General features: G+C 33.5%; 5 protein-coding genes and 1 pseudogene across 6 annotated transcripts; 3 read left to right on the forward strand and 3 right to left on the reverse strand. All coding sequences in view use genetic code 12, as the record gives it.

The window, feature by feature from the left end:
* Positions 1-911: 911 nt before the first annotated feature.
* On the forward strand, positions 912-2,815 carry J8A68_004853 (uncharacterized protein; the record flags this gene model as incomplete). Its single annotated transcript, XM_049408857.1, has 2 exons — positions 912-1,342; positions 1,876-2,815. 2 exons carry the CDS (start codon positions 912-914, stop codon positions 2,813-2,815), a joined length of 1,371 nt encoding a protein of 456 aa, XP_049261819.1.
* A 1,138-nt stretch (positions 2,816-3,953) lies between these two features.
* On the forward strand, positions 3,954-4,580 carry J8A68_004854 (uncharacterized protein; the record flags this gene model as incomplete). The annotated part of the gene is made up of 1 exon (XM_049408858.1): positions 3,954-4,580. One exon carries the CDS (start codon positions 3,954-3,956, stop codon positions 4,578-4,580), a length of 627 nt encoding a protein of 208 aa, XP_049261820.1.
* An 839-nt stretch (positions 4,581-5,419) lies between these two features.
* On the forward strand, positions 5,420-6,628 carry J8A68_004855 (annotated as a pseudogene). Its single transcript has 2 exons — positions 5,420-5,996; positions 6,519-6,628. Coding segments are annotated over exons 1-2 (687 nt in total).
* Positions 6,629-6,952: 324 nt separating this feature from the next.
* Positions 6,953-7,612, reverse strand: J8A68_004856 (uncharacterized protein; the record flags this gene model as incomplete). Its single annotated transcript, XM_049408859.1, has 1 exon — positions 6,953-7,612. One exon carries the CDS (start codon positions 7,610-7,612, stop codon positions 6,953-6,955), a length of 660 nt encoding a protein of 219 aa, XP_049261821.1.
* Positions 7,613-8,475: 863 nt separating this feature from the next.
* Positions 8,476-9,285, reverse strand: J8A68_004857 (uncharacterized protein; the record flags this gene model as incomplete). The annotated part of the gene is made up of 1 exon (XM_049408860.1): positions 8,476-9,285. One exon carries the CDS (start codon positions 9,283-9,285, stop codon positions 8,476-8,478), a length of 810 nt encoding a protein of 269 aa, XP_049261822.1.
* Positions 9,286-10,513: 1,228 nt separating this feature from the next.
* SOK1 (Sok1p) lies at positions 10,514-12,724 on the reverse strand (the record flags this gene model as incomplete). Its single annotated transcript, XM_049408861.1, has 1 exon — positions 10,514-12,724. One exon carries the CDS (start codon positions 12,722-12,724, stop codon positions 10,514-10,516), a length of 2,211 nt encoding a protein of 736 aa, XP_049261823.1.
* Between the last annotated feature and the right edge of the window lie 7,127 nt (positions 12,725-19,851).

A 19,851-nucleotide genomic window follows, 5' to 3' on the forward strand; every position in this document is an offset into this window, starting at 1 on the left:
CTTTCATTGCTTCACACCTACAATACCTCTCTTCTTTGCGTTGGTTAGAAACTGTGGAAATGTGAGAAATTCAGACACAATTCGGCTCATGATCTGAAATCACGGATCTGAGGGGAAGCAATTCCACAATGGGATTGGCTTGTTGTACAATTTAATTTTAAGTTTAGTAAAAATTCTTAATTCAGCAAACTAAACATGAAAATTTTAAAAGGGCATGTCTAAGTGCATATTATCAAGGCTTATTTTTTCAATATAAATACCGCAATTGCACTATTGGAAAGGTGAAATAAAGATATGAAATATGGGAATCTGTCGTAGAGCATCCGCTGTAGGTCTGTTTGACCCAATTCTCACCTTCACCGCAGGGTGATAAGGACAAACACGCAAGTCCCGTTGTCCCTGTCAACCTTAAAAGTCAAAGAATACCCGCATTGTCTGTCATTGATCTCTCATGAACGTTTTAAAGCGGGGATTCAAATAAATTCATTATTTTACAAGAAAGAAAAGAAGAATTGGTATTGTTATTTTATTTTATTTTAACGTAATTCTAAATTTGGCTTTTTGTAAAAAATTCATAAAATTAATATTTTTTTAAACCGTTAAAAAGAAATGCTGCGAAATTCCAAAAATAAAAAAAAAGGAATTTGATGCAAAAACTGATGTATGTAATCTGGTTACAATTGAAAAAAAAATCACTAAAAAATAATTAAAAAAAATCGGCTGCAAAAAACAAACGGTGACAAGAAAAAAATGCGAATGAGGCTTCTAAATATAGATTTCGGTTGTTTATATTCATTTTCGAAAACCTACGCCAGGAATTGTCTAGTATATAAAGAGGAAGGATCCAACCTAATTCAAACGATTCTAAAGGACAAACTTAGATACTTTAATTTATTAACTATCTCAATAACATGGCTCTGCTTATTTTAATATTGTTTGCTTTTATTGCAAATTGTTGGGCAACGCAAGCAGAATCGGATTACAGTTACAGCTCAAAATCCCATTACAATTACAGTTCAAATTCTGTTTACAGTTACAGTTCCAAGCATAACACATACACCAGTATGTCTTACAACAACAGTCATCTGATTTCAAAAACATATACAGAAACCACCCCAACTCCGATTACAGTATCAGTGACTTCTACATTTCACCCTCAAGAACCTACCTCAAAAGTAACCCCACTTTACCCAATGACTAATAAGACTACAACCCAAACAGAATCGACTTCTACATTTGTTACTATTATTCCTCCAAACAATAAAACCAATCATTCAACAACTAGTTTCGTCGGAAAGGGTAATGGTTTAGAAATTCCATTGGCATTGGTAGTAGTCTGCGGGTTATTCCTTTAATCCCGTCTTTGCATAGCATTTAGTTTGTTTTATTTATAGACACATTTTGTTAGTTTTATTTATAGATACATTCAGTTAGTTTCAATAATATGCTTAGTCATACTTTATCTTTCTTACTTCTCCATTTTTAGCCAATAAAACCAAAGGCGGGTACTTAGATCTATTTCTCTAAGGATTAAAGAGTAAATATGATCATTAATTTTTAGACAGGCTGAGGATTTTTAATATTTTTTAAACGAACCCAGCCACTCGCTTGTCTTTCCGTTGCATTTGAGTTTCTATTCAAATACTATTGTTTACATTGCTGCAAAATTAGCTTACCATAAAGTTGACCTATTTACGAACCGTAGTTCTAAATATAAAACCATTACCTAGTATCTAAATGCATTATGCAGTATGAAACAAGATCTAAAAGTATATAAAATGCACCATATAGTACCTAACAAGGTCTAAGACTGTTGCTACTGTAATCCAATCGATAAAGAATACAAATGATATTACTCTTCATTTTTGTGGCCAGCGTATTATCAGCCGAAATTGCTAGGTTTACCCTATTGACAGATTCACCCACATTTGTCCTACCAATTACTTTAAGAGATGGTGAAATGCACGCAGAGGACAGTACCACTTCACCCCAAGTATTCTCCCTCATGGACGAAGGTTCGCTCTGGGCAGTAGATCCTGACAGATTAATGGTTGAATCGGCCACGATGAGGGTAATAGAACCAACTGATACCAGAGCATTTGTTAACATTGAAGTATTTGGGATCGATGCTGATGGCTATTTGACTCATAAAGGAAACACCAGATTTTACAGAGGTACAAGTTTTCATCTTGGTTTGGATAACACAATATTGACTACGGAATATAGTACGACAGTCGCTTGTAAATTGAAAGTGATTAATTTGGAGGTCCCAAGTAGCAGCTCATCTTCGCAAGCGGAGAGCTCATCTTCAGAAAGGTCATCAGAGATAGAATGTTCATCTTCCCAAGTGGAAAGCTTATCTTCCGAAAGCTCATCGCAAATTGAGAGCTCATCTTCTGAAGTTGAATCCTCACTGTCATCATCAGAAGCTATTAATTCAGACTTGTCAGTTATACATTCCTCATCAAGCAAATCAAGCGAAAATTCATTCCTGAGCCTGTCCTCTCACGCAACTTCATCAGAGCTGATCATAATTTCCTTAAGTTCAATATCATTCACTTCATTCATTTCCGAAAATTCGGTTTCACAATCTCATTCAGGCAGTGGGAGCACGCCATCGGTTTTCTCGTCTGTACACCATACACGTAGTCCTATGTATCCAATTGGTAACTCTTCCCAAATCAGCCACTCCCTAGTAGTGACTGTCTCTCCTAATACTAAGTTTAATCAATCTACAATTGATACAATTAGTTTTTCAGGATTGGGAAGTCGTTCGACGGCGTTGTTTGTGATTTTCGGAATCCTTTTAGTTTAGGTTTACTTCTATATTTATCTTTTTCATTTGGAAACTGTTTGATACAGTCATTATATAGTATAATGGATTAAATTTCTTCATCAAATTCAAGTTAAAACTGCTGACGCTTTTCCAATGTCGAGGGTGCGATGCCAAACGACTACAAGCAGAACAGCCATTGTTGCTAGAAATCGTGATTTTGATTGTTTAGAATTTTGTGCTTCTATTTTTACCTTTTTGGCAGTCTTTAGCGAAAGCTTATTCTTTATTTACGAAATGTTCTCAACTAAAAAATAAATCAAAGAAAACTTACTTACGAAAAAAATCGGACAAAAATTACACTATATAATTACATACCATAATTTTTTTGTAAATAACCAAGGAAAAAACTAAAAAAATACAAAGAGAATAATGGAAAGTTTCCTCAATAAATTTTCACCTCAATAGAAAGCTTTTCAGAAGGAACGATGAACAAATAGAGAGCCTTCGCCTGGTTTTCTTTATTTCTGTATATACCCATTCGACAGACCATTAAGGTTTGAGCCAGGGAGAGTAATCATAAACTAGCTTCTTTTTCTGTCCAAATTTGTAAATTTTGTGTCACCTTATGGAGTCAGATGAAATCCCATATTCTAGGTTTTTGCGTGGCGTAGTCGATATCGGTAATAACAATTGATTTCAAAGCCATCAAAAGCCTCTTTAGTATTTCCATTCATAAAGGGCTTAGAATACTATTTTTCTTTAGACTTCTTACTCGTTGGATTCATCCGGTGTCTTTGGCAATCCGACGTAGATCCCATCATCCAAGGGATTTATTGAGTCCCCAAGGGGGTGAAATTCGTTTTTTTTTTGAAATATAAGGGCGGGATCAAAAAAATAAACCTGTGAAAACTATTGTTGAAAAGATTGAGGGATATCAGACAGCAATTTTGGGACAGAAATTGAACCAAATCAGGGTTACTTTCGTAATTTTTAAGGACCCAAGTGTCATCCAAGGCGGACGTATTGACTATCTAGAAAATAAGATGGGCGTGTTCTGAGGTTATCTAAACATCTTCAGGGGTTTTTACAAAATCTGAATCATATAAAGCTATGACAAATTCCTTGGATTTTCTAATTTAGGATTGAAGAAATTAACTTCACATTGCTTATTACAAAGATGCAGAACGATATACTTACTATATTTTTTGTTTTATCACTTGCTGTTGCGGAGGTTATTCACTTCAATCTTACCTTTACAGGTGATGAAGTTGGAAGTAGAGAGGTTGGAGTGTTAGACGGAATATTCGCTGGTGTCTTTGATGATGCCCCAGAATTTATCCTCAATACCGATGATGGTACCATATCTGATATAAATGATAATGTCTTTTATAAAGCAGATGAATTAGGAATTCACGGTGGGTTTGATTCATCCGATAGTAAATGGGGACTTGATGGCGATTATTTAACCTGGAATGGAAGTCCAAGTTTCTACCTTTGTGGCACAGACGACCATTTGCAAATCACTATCCCTTACAATATTCAAATTGTAAACAGGCAATGTCCCGCGATTAAGTTGGTCATCAAAAGAGTTGTCGAGAATAATGATGGTACTAACACCACTCCAGGGGGAGATTCAAATCAATCTCCGGGAGGGGACTCAAATGAAAATATTAACCCCCCAAGCTTGGGAGGAAACAATGCCTCTAACAATACCGTCACTACGATCGAAGGCAGGGCTGGAATTGTTGAGGGTCACACTGAATTAACTGCTATAGTGCTTGCTTTCTTGGCATTGTTAGTTTAGGCTCTTTATAATTTTGGATATATCTACATATTAACTATATATAATGAATCCATTAGATAGAGAGAAGTACATATTAACTGCTTCCCTCGTAAACTTCCCCAATTAATAACGTCACAACCTCGTTGTTGACATTAAATCAATTTCGATATTTTTAGAATATTTTATATTTAGTAACTACTCTGTTTGCATTTCGATTGAGGGCCCATGTGTTATTTATTCAAAAAAGAATTCCTTTTGGTAGTTGAGGAGAAGTGAAGGATTATGTCACAATTTTGTTTAAGTATATGATTTATCCATCCGAAATAAATTTAATCCCGATTGTTCGTTGTTTTCATCCAGGTATGGATAGAATTATCGAGTTGAGAAAAGTCTCCTTCTATTTGCTCTAGATATTCGCTTAAGCGATCGCTACATACATAAGATTGAGAGCCCAAGCCTTAGACAAAGCCCTCAACAAGCATGCATAAAGACGTCTCTTTGTCTGGAGATTAAAGTTAACTACATCAGTAAGCAATTATAATTATAAATTTGTAATTGTAGTCTATTTTAGCAAAATCATTCGCCAAGAAAAAAGAAATCAGATCAAACTTTATAGCTTTTCTTTTTGGCAGCTTAATTTAGTTGACCAATAACTTGCAACACATGTGTCCCCCCCAATACAAACAAACAATCTGACAAATTGTGAGAACAATGGAAATAGTTACAACGCATCCTAATACTCCCATCTATATTTAGCTCTTGGTACAGGGGGGAATGAACCGGTATAAATAGACGTCAATTCTCTTCAAGATTGATAGTTCGTTAAATTTTTCCTTCTCCAATAATTGCAAACAAAAAAAATGATTCTTGGATTACTTTGGCTGCAAATCCTTGCATTTTATATTTTATTGGTGTCTGTTTCAGGTGAATGTACAGAAGAGTTATATACAACAACCTTCTCAACCGATGTAACTAAGACTACTTTAGAATGTCAAGGTCCATGTTCTACTCATTCCACATTTGAAGTCTTAACGACTACCTATTGGACATTGGTCATTCAATCATACACAGTCTTTGATAATGTCACCCAGTGCGATGGTCCTTGCAGTACTGAATATATTCCATCTACGATTTTGTGGACAAGTACTGGAACAACAACTAGTTGCCCCAGTGGTGGGGATTGTACTGAAACGGTAGTGACAGTTACTTCGGATGTGGTTACATCTAGTGTTGATTGCTGGAGTGGATGTGCCACCAGACCAATTACTGATACAATCACCACATCTTTTGTTTCGGGTGATTTATTGGTTACGGAAACCATTACTAGATTAAGAACTGTTGATGATTGTCGAGGAGGATGTGTAACTGATTATACTTCAGAACCCACGACTTATACTACAACTTTAACTGCTTGTGAAAACACTGGGCCTGCTCCTTGTATTGATGAGTTGATTACCACAACTTATACTACTGATATTTATTTCTCGACCTTTAGCTGCTATACGGGTTGTTATACCAGGCCAAAGAAGAATTGGGGGCAGTTCACTCTTCCACCTGCGCATAATGGGAAATGTCATGGGGGTTGTACAACTGATATATATAACACACATATAACTACAGAATCCCTTACTACAATTCACTGCGCAACGCCTCTCTAAGAAGTGAGATTCATAGGGGGGAATATCTTTCAACTGTGTCACTATTGATGAGGTTTGGGCTAATGTAGAATTGAGTCCAATTATGTTGCTTTGCTAATTTTATTTCTTTATCAGAATGCTAATAACAACCTTCTCTGTTGTTTTCTATCCTTGATGTATTTTCTTTAATGTTTTTCTCTATTGATGTGTATAAATGTATATAAAATAAATTATAAAAAAAAAATTGTTCATTTATTTGATTTATTTTTGCAGCCAAGTAATTTTCCGGTGCTGCAGTTTGACCTAAATCGGCCGGGTCAAGAAAATTCTTCAATTTATCCCATTCCGGTTTTAAGCCCAGAAAAGAACACTTCACGCCGAGGTTTAGTACGTGAAGGAATTGTCTTGGAAGTGTACCATTCTAGGGAGTGATCATTCATTCTGTCTTCTTAACGTCATGAGTGCAACCTGTGAGTAAATTGGTGCGTGGCAAATAATTCTACCGGAGTGCGTTTATCTACGTAAGGATGCAATTGAGCACATATTTACACTTCAACGTCCCATCAGCCATGTCGACCACGGCTAGATTCCTCCAAATTAGTCAGCGAGAGAATCTTTCGAAGTACGCCTTGGAAAGAATTTGACAAAATTAAAAACAGTAAAAACTTACTAAAATACCTGAATTAAAAATCAATATTAAAACACAACCTCTAACTAGAAATAAAAATACAAACAACACCACCCCCTAGTAAAAATCTAACAGTCCAATTCTAAATCGTTTATAAAACACCTAACAGAACATAATTTTAACAAAACATTAATTTTCGATTCAATTCCATGTAAATTCTTCTCTCGCATAATAATCTTATCTCGTAGATAATTTATCAATTCCTCATTTGATATATATAAATTAGGCGGGAGTTTTTCCTCTGATATTGAATTCATTCTATATATTAATTGAAATCTAACATTGAATATCTCATCTCCTTGAGTCAACTCAAAATTTAGATTACAATTGTAGACCTTCTTATTGGATATGGCCCTGGCCCCAGGCTCCTCCTGCTGGCTTGACTCGGGCAGATTTCCATTTAGTTTATTATTATTATTAGATCGTATTATGCCTATGTCGTGTAGATATTTTAATGAACGTCTTCCAAGTTCATTTATTTTTGTTTGATATTGGTTTTCTTCCGAATCATCATCAATTATATCATCATCATTATCATTACGCGTCGTGGTTCCGGGAGGAAAAGGAATTGAGGTTGGTTGGTTGTGATCGTCTGCGAATGTTATTGATTTGCTGAAGTTTCTGTCAGTTGAAAATGGCCGGATTTTTGTGTGAATTTTGATGGTTTTCGAATTTGGGGTTATTTGGGAGTCGTCTGATGATGAGGAAATTAGTGTTGTCGAATTCATTCGGAGTTCCAAACAAACCTTAAATGGGGTTTCAATTTCAAATATTTTAAAAGCAAAACGATTGATAGCCACTCCTGTTATCCTTTTTCACAAATTCTCTAAGTTTTATAATAAAAAAAAATTGGTGGTTTGAAGAAAGTGTTTTAGTTTGAAGGAAGTGAAACAAATTTATAAAAAGAATTTAAAGTTGATTATTTTTTAAAATTACACAAAATGCAACTTTAATTATTTTATTCATGTTAATTTTTATTTCTCGTTTGAAACATCCATACTTACATACTTAATGCATGGAAGCTTTTGAAATCTCCGGCGTAACCAGCAAAACAATGGCAGCCCATGTCACATGACTAAATACTACTTTCAATGATTCTGTTCACAATTCTACTTACCAATAGTCAAACTGTTAGTTGGAATGTAGTACTTATTGTGATTAGTCAAAAGCAATACACACAATTTCTTACCAGCATTGAAATTGACCCCCTATAAGTGATGGCTCATCTTTAGATCTTGCGGTCTTGACTGTTTCACCAAAAGAAAGGCTACGTAAGTAGCCAATAGTCAAGTTTTACGACAATGCTGAAGTGCGATTAGAATTACAAATGGGCAGAGCCCCAGCTCAAAATGTAGAAAACACAAAATTGTGTTTGTACTTTACAACCAAATTTTTGCAACCGATATTCCCATAAAGGTTTACATTAGTTAAAACTGGATTGACAATTTCGCTATAATTAATTGACATCGGATGTCTATTTCAATCCTACACAAAATTCTAAACCTGTGCTCCGATACATATAATCCCTAATACACAATAAATTACACACTTCAAACCCAAAAAAAAACAAATTTATAAATAAATTGCCACACTACTCACTTGTTTGATCGGTGATTGTAGTATCTTTAGAAATATTGACTCTTTCAGAAAACATTTCTTCTTCTTCTGTTTCTTCAGGTATATTTGACAATTCATGGCTAGATTGTGTTTCTTCTTCTTCAACAGGTTCCAAAATATAGGATTCATCAACCGCAACTCCTTGGGCAGCAGCAGCTGCTGATTGCTCTTTAGCACCTCCAGATACTCCTTGCTCTTCTTCTTCCTGTTCTTCTTCACTTGGAGGATTGCTCACATCTTCTGATGGGGTTATATCAGATGAATCAACTCCATGAGTACGATTTCGTAATTGGCCAGTATAGATATATCCATCATCATCCTCATATACATGGTGATGGGTCTCTTCTGGAGAGATTTCACTAGGCAGAGTCTGTGCTGATAAAGCTTGTTGTCTAGGTTCAACAACATCAGGTACGACAACTTGATTCAAGAAATCATAATAACCAGTATCTTGATCTTGAATTTGATGATCGGGGGTAATTGTTGTTTTATTCTTCTTCTCTGTTGCCGGTTCTAATTCAATTCTATTCTTTGATTGTTTATCTTCTGTAAGTTCCAAAGGTAATGTTAATACATACCTAATTGCGCTTAAATTGACCCACGTAAATACACCAACAGTTATACCAATATATATACTAACCATAACAAAATGAAATAATGTCAATACAAATAATTCAACTTGATGAGATAACCAATGATAATCTGTGAATTTAACATCTTGTAATTCTAATAAATATTTCAATGGAATTACAATTGGTAATTTAACTAATGGTGTATAAATCATTATATTTAATAATAATGAAAAGGGGATGATTATTGTATTGACTACAATAAACACATTGATAGCTATGAATAGTTTAAATGGTGATAGCAACACATTTATGACTGACGATATACTCATATTGATTACTCTTCTTGCTTGTTTCTATATTGATTCTATTTGAATTCACTTCTTCTTCTTCTTTCTTGAAGATTAGATAAGAATATTTATAGAATATGAAAATAAAAAAAAAGTAGCAACCCTTAATTTTTATAATATTTTTGTTTTCGGCTGAAAGTGTGTTAAATAATTATTTTTTTGTCTCTCCCAATAACAACCGTAACCCCTGCCAAAATTTGCATATGGTTTTTTTAAATTTGGTAAACTTAAATAATTTTACTCTTTTGGTATAAAAACTTAGAAGTTGTCTTAAAAATAAGTACATTGTTAATTAATATAATTCTAATCCTTTTCCACCAACCATAATGTGTAGAAATAATAGACACAAGCTTTTTTTTTTACCGTAAATTTTCTCCACAGAAATATCTCTTCAATAATTGTGTGTGTTGGAGAGTGGGATATGCCGAAAACAGTGGGAATATTTCTTCACCGAGGGAAAGGGATAGAGACAATGAACAACCACGAAAAGCTTTGAGTAACTGTATATACACCAAGCACATGCTTAACACAAGTAGAAGAGAGAAGAAGAGGCGAGTAACTTGAAAATAGATCTTGGATTTTAAGCTAGTGTACTTAAGACCATATTGTTTTACACTCCCCTCTCAACCCAAATCTTGAAAGAGACAACGATTATTGATTAACAATAAACCTATCTGTATCGCTACCCCTCCAAAACTACAATACCCTCACCCTATTCTTAAATCGATCAACAAAGAGGTGATTTAGAACAAACTAGAGCGGAGTTCTCTGTTGCCAATACGATTTTTTTGGCAGCCAACTATTTTAATTGGCCCTACATGTAGAAGTTAGTACAATTTGCATACAAAATTGTGTCTACAACTCAACGCCCCCCCCCCCGCCTACAATAACCCTCAACTCTTTTATATAGCCTATACGACAAAGAAAGAAAGAAAGAATAAAAGATACTAAAAAAAATCCACACTTAAATTAAAATGAAAATATAAATTATAAAACCCAAAAAACTTTACCATATTAAACGATGTATAAATATATAAGAGATGAAGACGTTAACAAATTCTAAATTATTAAATTAAAAAAGGTGATGACTATATCAAGACAACATACTTAATGGAGCTGAAGCATTATTATCAATATTATTTGTTCGTGATGATGAAGATGAAGATGATGTATGATTATCTTGAGTATCTTGTTTACTATCTTCTTGTCTCATAACCCCAACATTATCACCACTTGTTCTAATAGTTTTCTCTCTTTGTTGTTGTAACTTAATATGTTGAGATTTAATATGATCAATATAATAATTACCAAATACATTCCAATGGAACTTAACTAAAGTTGCAATTCTTGAAGCAATATTTTTCATTTCATTATTAGAACTATTTGATGTTGTTGTTGTCTTTAATTCTAATTCTTTATCTTCAATATCAATTATATTTAAAATTTCAGTTAATAATTCTTTAAATATTTTAATTTCCATTAAACCATAAACTTCAGAATTTGGTTGAATATGTTTCATTAACCAATTATGACTAAAATCAATTAAATTCTTAGGTAAATTATTGGGTATCATTGATGATTCAGGATATAAATTCTTAACTAATTGTAAACTTATAGCTTGAATATTCTTAGTCCATTTAATATTTCCATTATCATCCGTTACAATTGCAAGAATTTGTTGTTGAACTTTAGCAATATTTGTTGAACTTAATAATTCCATTGATTTCTTAGAATTTATAACCAATTGTTTATATAATACAACACATAATTGAATACAAACCAATTGTCTAACATCTGCTCTTAATAATACTAATCTTGTATGATCAAATGCTAAAGTTGATGGGAATTCAGTTGCCATTTGTCTACAACTTAATAAATCAATAATTGAAGATATAATAATTGGTTTTAATGTACCATCAGTTATATTTTGTAATTCTTGTAAATTATCAACCTTTTTAATAAATTTCTTATAAAACCAATTTAAAGAATCATTAATATTAATCTTTTGATGATTAATTAAAGTTTGGAAATAATCACGTTCAAAATCAACCGCAGTTTCAATTAATACTGGTCTTAAGATTCTAATTTGATGATTTGCAACATCTAATTTCATTGCTTCCAAAATTTGAAAAATCATTCTTAATCCACCAACCAAATAAGAAACACTATTAAAATTATAAGCATCAACAAATTTCTGATGCATTTCAATCACCCATTGATCTCTCATAGGAGCACAATGTGATTTAAATACTTCAGCTAACCATCTTGACATTTCCACGAAATCAAATGATCCATGTTTTAATTGTTGAATTAATAATTCAATATCCATAATTTCATTCACTTGTTGACGATCTTTAGTAGGTAATAACGATAACAAGATATCTCTTAATGTTGTAAATAAAATCGGTAATCGATTTATTTTATATTGTTTTGGTCGTTCATCAGTTCTTATAAAGAATTGTTGACATTCTTTTTGGATTTCTAACCAATATTTATCAATTAATGATTTCTTACGATTACCTCGTTCACCATCCAAATTAGGTCTGAATTGTAACTGTGGATCAAAGAGGATATCATGTCTTAATTGTGGATTCTTTAAAATTTCATGCAAATCAATCTCCTTTAATGATTGTAAATTTATTGGTGGCAAAGGAGGGATGACTGATGAAGATGATGAGGATGACGATGAGGATGAAGATGCTGTGGTTGATGAAGATGAAGATGCTAGGTTATTACGGGTATTGAATATATTGTTGTTATGCTTCTTCTTTAAATGGGGATAGAATGCAGACGCTGGATTACTAAAGTTTATTATTGGTAATGATCTTGACCTAAATTTGCGAATAAATTTAGGCGTCTTAGTTATAGTGTTCGTATTGGTGATAGATGATGTGGTTGGTGTATTTGCAGCAGCTCCAGCAACAGTGGCAGCGTTGGTAGTTGTGGTGGTTGCGGCTGCTACTGTTGGTGTTGGTTGGCTGAGGGCAGTAGTAGATTGAATTTGTTGATGATATGTTGTGTCAAGTCTGATGCGTTTTGCTGAATCTGTAGAAGTCGATGAGTTGCGCTTAACAGATGTACTTCCGCAAGTAGCTGTAGCAGTAGCTGTAGCAGTTGCAGCAGATGTTGTGGATGATGGGGTGGTGGCAACAACTACAGAAGCTGCACCGGGATTAAAACAAACTTGTCGAAATTGCTGAGTCAGCAGGTCAGTTGCTGATGGGGCTCCTGTGTTTGGTGTTGGCCCTTGTTGTTCTTCTTGGAACACTGTTTGTTGTTCTTGTTGTTCTGATTGTGAGTTCATTTTTGATATGACGGCTTTGTTCTTGAATGTTATTTACAAGTTTATAGAAAGAAAAGATTTAAAAAACTGTTTTTTCCCGTTGTCTTTCTAGTTCCTCGCAAGATGTAGTTTATATGGTTTGCGTGTTAATAGTAGTAGTAGTGATAGTAGTAGCAATAGTGATAGTATGGTATATTCAAGAAGTTTTTCCAAGTTATAGTTTTTTAGGGGTTGGGTGGAAATGACGATAGTTTTTGATGGTGATGATTCTTTTTTTTATTTAAAGAAAAAGAAAATGTGGTGTGTTATTTCCCAAAAGAAAAAAAAAAGTGTGAAATAGAACCAGAGTTTTTTTTTTTTTATTTTTGGCTGCGTTTTTTTTTTTCTTTATTGTCGTTAATAAGAAAAAGGAGGAGGATAAATTAAAATTTTACCTGTGAGTTAAATTAAAATAAATAAATAATAATTTATTAAGAAATTAAAAAAAAAAAAAAAAAAAAAAAAAAAAAAAAAAAAAAAAAAAAAAAAAAAAAAAGAAAATTGATCATCAAAAAAAAAAGAAACTAATTTTATTATTGTTCGGTTTATTTACTCTTTACACATAAAATTTCTTGACCGGAAAAAAAAAACCAACTGACTGCAAAAAAAGTGGACCACTGTCAATTTGAAGCAACAACAAATAATGAAGTTATTATAACAAAACCTTAATCGTGGTTTAATTAACAGTCGTACCTTATAGTACCATGGTCAATATTATATAAACAGAGATGGAACATATTCGCCTTCTTTATCCGTGTTATCCTATAGGTCACACTTTGACTAAAAACTAAATTTCTAAAACCAAAGACACCCGCTCATATCGAGTCATGTGAGAAGACCTCGTAGATTGTGACATGAAAAGAGACAATATGAAATGACCTTCCAAAACGGCAAGCGGAAATGGAATGAGATGGAAGAATTTTTTTTGTGTCATGTAAAATTTAAATATAGGTGATGATGACGAAATATATTACTAAGTCAAAACATAATAAGTAAACCATCCCATCCAGTCACTCAATCATATTATCTAACAAATTGATATTTTTTATGTATGTAATGTTGTAACATATCGAACAAACAAACAAAAAAATTCAAAAGAAATTTAACGAGGCATCGAAATTCTTAAAACCTTTTTTTTTTTATTTTGGCCGGCCATTTGGTACATTATAAATAATATTCAAATTTCTTTTTTCTCGAAACTTTATACTGCGCCCAGGACGGATTTTCTAATTAAGTATAAGGAAAAATGACCCAAGTGATCAAACTTTTTCAGAAAGATAAAAATTCTGCAACCCATCTCCCATATTTGCGTCATTGTTGTTCCATTAATAAGCAGATGTCCCGCAGAATTTTTGATTAATAACCCTGTTCCCAAATCTTATCATTTGGCAATTGTAGTAAAATGATTCTCGACCCAAGTAAATAAATTTATTTTGGAATTTGGGGGAAATATTTCCCAATTGGGAATAATTATTACTTGTATTGTCTCGTTTGTGTTGTCGTTTCTTTGCTTCTATGATAACGTCATTACCCGACTTCTACCATCTGAAACTAGACGAATCGAACGTTTGAATATTTTACTAACCACAAACATCGATACTCCACCAAGTTTACTCACTGCAACTCTACTATTCCGTATCGGAAACTTCCCATTGATTACTTATCCGTCATCCCCCTTGATTTCTATTTTCTTGGTTCCATAACCGGGGGATATCGGAAATACAACCTTAGAAAAAAAAAGTCTTCGTCAAACCTTAAAACATCCGCAAAATGCACCCCATGCTACAACCAAAAAAGATTATCATTATTGCATTTGTAAAAAGCTTACACACTTGCGATAAACACACGATTTACAGCAAACAATTGGCCATGCTAGGAAAGGCGGGTTTGACTAAACCCCACATTTATTTTAATATTTTCATTTTGCATAAAAACACAAATCTGCCGTGGGCTAAAAACAATCAAATCATAGCTTTTTCTTTTCTTATCGAATGTGTGAATGTACAGTAGACTATCACACAAAATTCATAATTTCACTTCATATGCAATCTAAATATAGTTTTCATGTTAATCTAATAATTTTATAAATCCTAAATTCTTAAGCGATAAATCCTTTTTGTTTTAATTTACCACATTATCTGAAGAATTGCAGATTTGTTACATTTTGCCAATGTGAACGGAGAAATGGTTTCCTATGGATGTGTCACTTTTGCGGTGGTGCCATGGCTAGTGTATGAACTATAAGCTACGTACTTAGTTTGACTGATTCCGCCATGAGTAGATACTAGGGAGAAGACCACAGTAGCCCTGTTCTATAGTAAACTGGAGATAAATAATTTATTTCATTCAATTAGTCATCTTATTCAAACCAATCCTTCGCATTCCGTGATCATGTCACGAGACGCTCTCAGTTATATTATTGTCAAAGATTTGTCCAATTTTGCCACTTTTTTACGCCATTCTGTAGAATTCTTTAGATCGATAGATCGACCTTAATGGGACAATTTTTTTTGACAGCCTTTGGAATTATTCCGTGCTATTAAAATTGGGAAAATCTCCAAACTGCAAGTGTGAGATCTCGTTCAAAAAACTGCCAATCTATTTATTACACAAGTTCTCACATTAAGACTATAGAATTAGGAAACTTAAGATACGAAATCGGTATTTGACATGCGCAGTATTCAAAATCATTTGCCCATTATTCCGAAACAAGCATCTACACGATGCGATCTTCTGACAATAGATACACGAGCTCGGTGTTACTTGCTGAAATAGGATATCCATTTTTCAAAGCCAATATTCCTGAGGCGTAATCGATTATTCATTCAACCTTGAGTTTGGCTTCTTTAAGAATTGACGTCTCCCCACATTCTCGAAACGATTAAACCCAATACAAAGGGTCGACCAATTCTATAAGGGTACCACGGTTATCGACGGTATCGAGCCTCATTCTACCAGTGTAATACCGAGCAGCCAAGAAAGAAGCCAAGAAATTCTTCAGGATAACTGTACATATGTTCCACTGAAAGTTTTTGTTGAATCATTTAGATTCATGTTGTCCATAGTTCTCGTCGGTTGATTCATTCCTTGGCCGCAAGTCGCAAATCACTACAATCAATAGACCATTCTGAGGCGTGAGATTGCAAGAGAATTTTTGACATTGTCCTGGGAATTCCCCCCGCAGTATATGGTGGTCAAAGCCAACCAAGCTTTTTGTCTGGACAGACAGAATTTCCGGGGTGATCCCACTTGCCTCTCAAGTGGCATCAAATAATTGTTGCGATTATTTTTTCATGAAGGTGCATGCCGAAAAGTGCTGTTATTGTTTCTGTAGGTTTCCAAGACAAATCTGGTTGCAGATGTATTGTTACGCGGATGCATGAGCAAACACCGCTGCCCAGAAGAAGAATGACCAAGAAAAGGTATTAGAGAATTCATTCTTCTTCTTCCATATAGAATCTTTCTTGGGTTCAATAATATTGCAAGTTAATGCAATATTATTATATTGTTGTGTGATATTAGAATGTCCAACCGAGGGTTATGAGTCCACATTATTATTTTGTCAAAATCATACCCAAAATAGATTCAACCCCCCCCCCCTCCAATAATGTGTAAGTCCGAAATACTAACAGAAATTGAAATAGTCCTAATCGAATACTTAACCAAATGTGTCAGTCTTGCTGGCATTTTCCTGCAAATAGGGTCTAGGTTATCGGCCAAATATGACGTCAGAACTGTTTTTCGTCAGGATTCAGCCATGGTTGAAGATTTTTCTTTACCCAGCACCTCTTGCTTAAATCTACTTAAATCTTCTATCTTGCGGTCTGAATACCTTGCAACCACGATAACCAGAACTGGGGCCCTTGAGTTTTTATACAAACCTCTCTCCTATTCAGAGGTTTGGATAAACCAAAAGGTTCCTTTAAATTTAGCTGATTTACAATATCCGCTAAGATATATTATCACGCGCCAATGTTCTTTTGCCAACACGTTACTTTCAAGACAAATCATTGTCCAAGTCCCAAGCATTTCATGCCGAGCCCTAGATTATCAAAGAAGGTTGGTGGTGGAGAAGCTTACTTACATCTCGAAGCATGCCAAGTACTTCCTTGCAGGAGAGAAAAAAACTAAGACTATATCTAGGTGACGTAATTATACATGTGTTTGTGTGTGTGTAAATTTGGTTGTTGAGAGAATTAAGTGGGAATCATTCTCCGGAAATATTTACAATTTTGTGTGCTCACTTGGTTTAATTGAATGCAAAAGTTCGCAAAAATTTATTATTTTCTTGTTTTTAGAAAGAACTTAAAAAAATATTTATAAAAAAATAGTTCAAAAAAAATATCGAAGAATAATAATGTTGATTTGTGTAATATTCTCGGCTATTAATTCATCCAGGAATATACTATAACTTTCTATATCTTTCAAAGCCCTTGAAAGTTACCTTGGGTGACATTTCGCATAGGATAGATAAAGAAACACGCATAGCTACTTTATCTTCAGCAAACAATCAAAACTTTTGTGATATTGTCACCATCATCCACTCGGTTAAATTATAATACATAATTCGTCTTGCATGGTTTCATTCATGCACCAAGAGATTTATGGTGGGGGATCCCCTATCAATGTGTAAAATCCCGATAATTCCATTCGTTCCTAGAAGTGGAAGGCGTTGATATTTTTATTGACCATGCACCGAAGGTTAATAATAATTAAAGCCTGTAGATTTCTCCAGGCCCTCGAAAACCTTTTTAGAGAAAATATATTATTTTTTTTGGATGGGTTTGATTGTGTTCTTGATTAGTCAACCAACACGGCGATTCTTGAATTAATACATATGGCTCCAATGGGGTACAATAATAAAATGATGCTTGGAAACGAAGACTTAAATCGTCCCAAAAAAATATTTCAGATCTATGTTGGCTGCCAGATAGAAACAACTTTAAGGTTTTGATTTATCCGTTGTTGTCAAGTCCCACGTCGAAAATTTCAATGAAATGTGTTTTTAAGTTCATAAAACCTTAATTTTCCTGTTCCCCCAATTATATTATTACACCTTGGCCGTTCTAGCCATTCTAGCCATTGTATTTACGTAGAAGATAACAGTTTGAAAACGAGGCGGTGTGTGTCTGGGGTCGTCGCGGAAGAAATGTTGCAGTCTTTCAAAACAATTTGATTATTTTTTTTTATTTTTCAAATTGAGACTCAAAATTATTCTGGTGGGGGGAAAGGTTTCTGAATGGAGGACAAATAATTATTATTGACTCTGCTAAATGTTGCTGATAGCGGCATCTAATCATTATAGTGATCCAAGGCTTGAAACTATATGTGGTTTAAACATTGACGTCAAGGCTTTTACATATACAATTCGATTTGCGCGATTTTTTAGAAAGGGTTGCATGAGTTGGAATGTCTAAAAAGCTTAAAGTTTAAAGCTGAGAGCCCTTTCCTGAATCTATTGTAGATACGATTCTTGTGCTGGATTTCTTTCAAGCAAATAGGCTAGAAAGCTGATTAGGGAAATCAAAATTCGACCTGCGTTTGAATCAAATTGTTGTGGGATTTGATTACCACTACTTTTTATTGTTTATCGTGAAAAAATAAAACGTTCAGAAAAATGCAGGGAAAATGTCTATTTTTGTCTCGGCTCTGATATCTACCATTTATTTATAATTTGTATATAGAGATTCATTCATTTTTTTCTTAGTCTCTGTTACATCTGTAGGAGAATTATTGACAACGCCATTGTGACAATTTCTAAAAAGTTTTTGAATGGAACCTTGACATGAAGTTCGGGAAAAATTAAGTATTCCAGATGTGGAAAAAGATCAAAAAAATAATTTGGATTGCAGGAGAAAAATAAATTGTCAAAAAATATATAATTAGTTGCTTCATTTCACATCTATGTACTTGTACATTTCCATAGTTTTTAAGGTTTAACCATGCTGCTTTTTGCCAATATACATGGCGCTAAAATTAGAAATTTCATCTTACACTTAAGATCTTGTTGTACGGATTCATATGTCAAATGTAAAATACAGAAAAGAGGGGCTTTTGACAGGCGGAAAAAGATTGGTTTTTGTTTATTATTATTTTACAACTGCAAAAGAATATTATTCTAGATTGTCTCATTCAGATCTAGTTTGGATCCGTCTATAGCCAAGACTAGAACTAAAATCATCGTCAGACAATGCCCGTATTGTAACAATATGTTCCATAAAAACCTTCAAAAACATTAAGACTTACTATATCTAACTTCTATTTGTGACAAAGAAAAATTAACCAGAGAAATAATGGAAATATGCCCTCTATTTCTTAGACTTTTTTAAAATCTTAGTATTTTTCTTCATGCAAAGCGCTTTTTCGCTTTTTTCGCTTTATCAACACACATGCAATCAAGAAATATGGTATAAATTGTGGCGGTTTTCTTGGTTCTCTAAACGAATGTATTGAAAAGAAGATTCCCTTTTTTTTAAAAACTAATAGAAATTTTCTGGAAAGACCCTCGACCCGGCTCCCTTCGAGTACCAAGATCATTCTGAAGCATTCACAGATATATTATTTTATATTCATTATTTTCGAAGACATTCTTTAATTCCAGAACCATCACAAAACCAATAGCTTTTAAACTGGGCTCAAATTAACTAATCATTGAATACAATTGCCTAAATACAATTACAAAAAATATAAGGCAAAAAAATATTGGAGACAATTTTAAAAATAATATTTTTTGATAAAGGAGAAATAAAAAAATTCTTTGTGGAAAAAAAATCTTCAACTTTTTTTCTTTTTTATTTTTTTTTTTGCCTAGTTTCCATTTTTTTTTCCTTTAAATAATTTTTTGGGGGATTGCAATTACGTTCCTTTACCAAGACATTTTTCTTCCTGGTCAAAAAGAAGAATTAAAAATATAATTGATTTACCATTTTCCTTTCTTCAACAAAAATTAAATTATCCAACAATTTTCAATCAGACACAAATCAATAAATAAACGATTCAAAAGGACATTAAGTTTATTGCACCTTTGAATAAAAGGAAAACTTGACAGATTAGATAGCCAGAGAAGAAAGAAACCATTCGTACATTAACTGAGTTATTTATTGACATAA

Source organism: Hemisphaericaspora subhashii, assembly GCF_019202705.1.
Source record: "Hemisphaericaspora subhashii strain CBS 10753 chromosome Unknown scaffold37, whole genome shotgun sequence".
Lineage (NCBI taxonomy): Eukaryota > Fungi > Ascomycota > Pichiomycetes > Serinales > Debaryomycetaceae > Hemisphaericaspora > Hemisphaericaspora subhashii.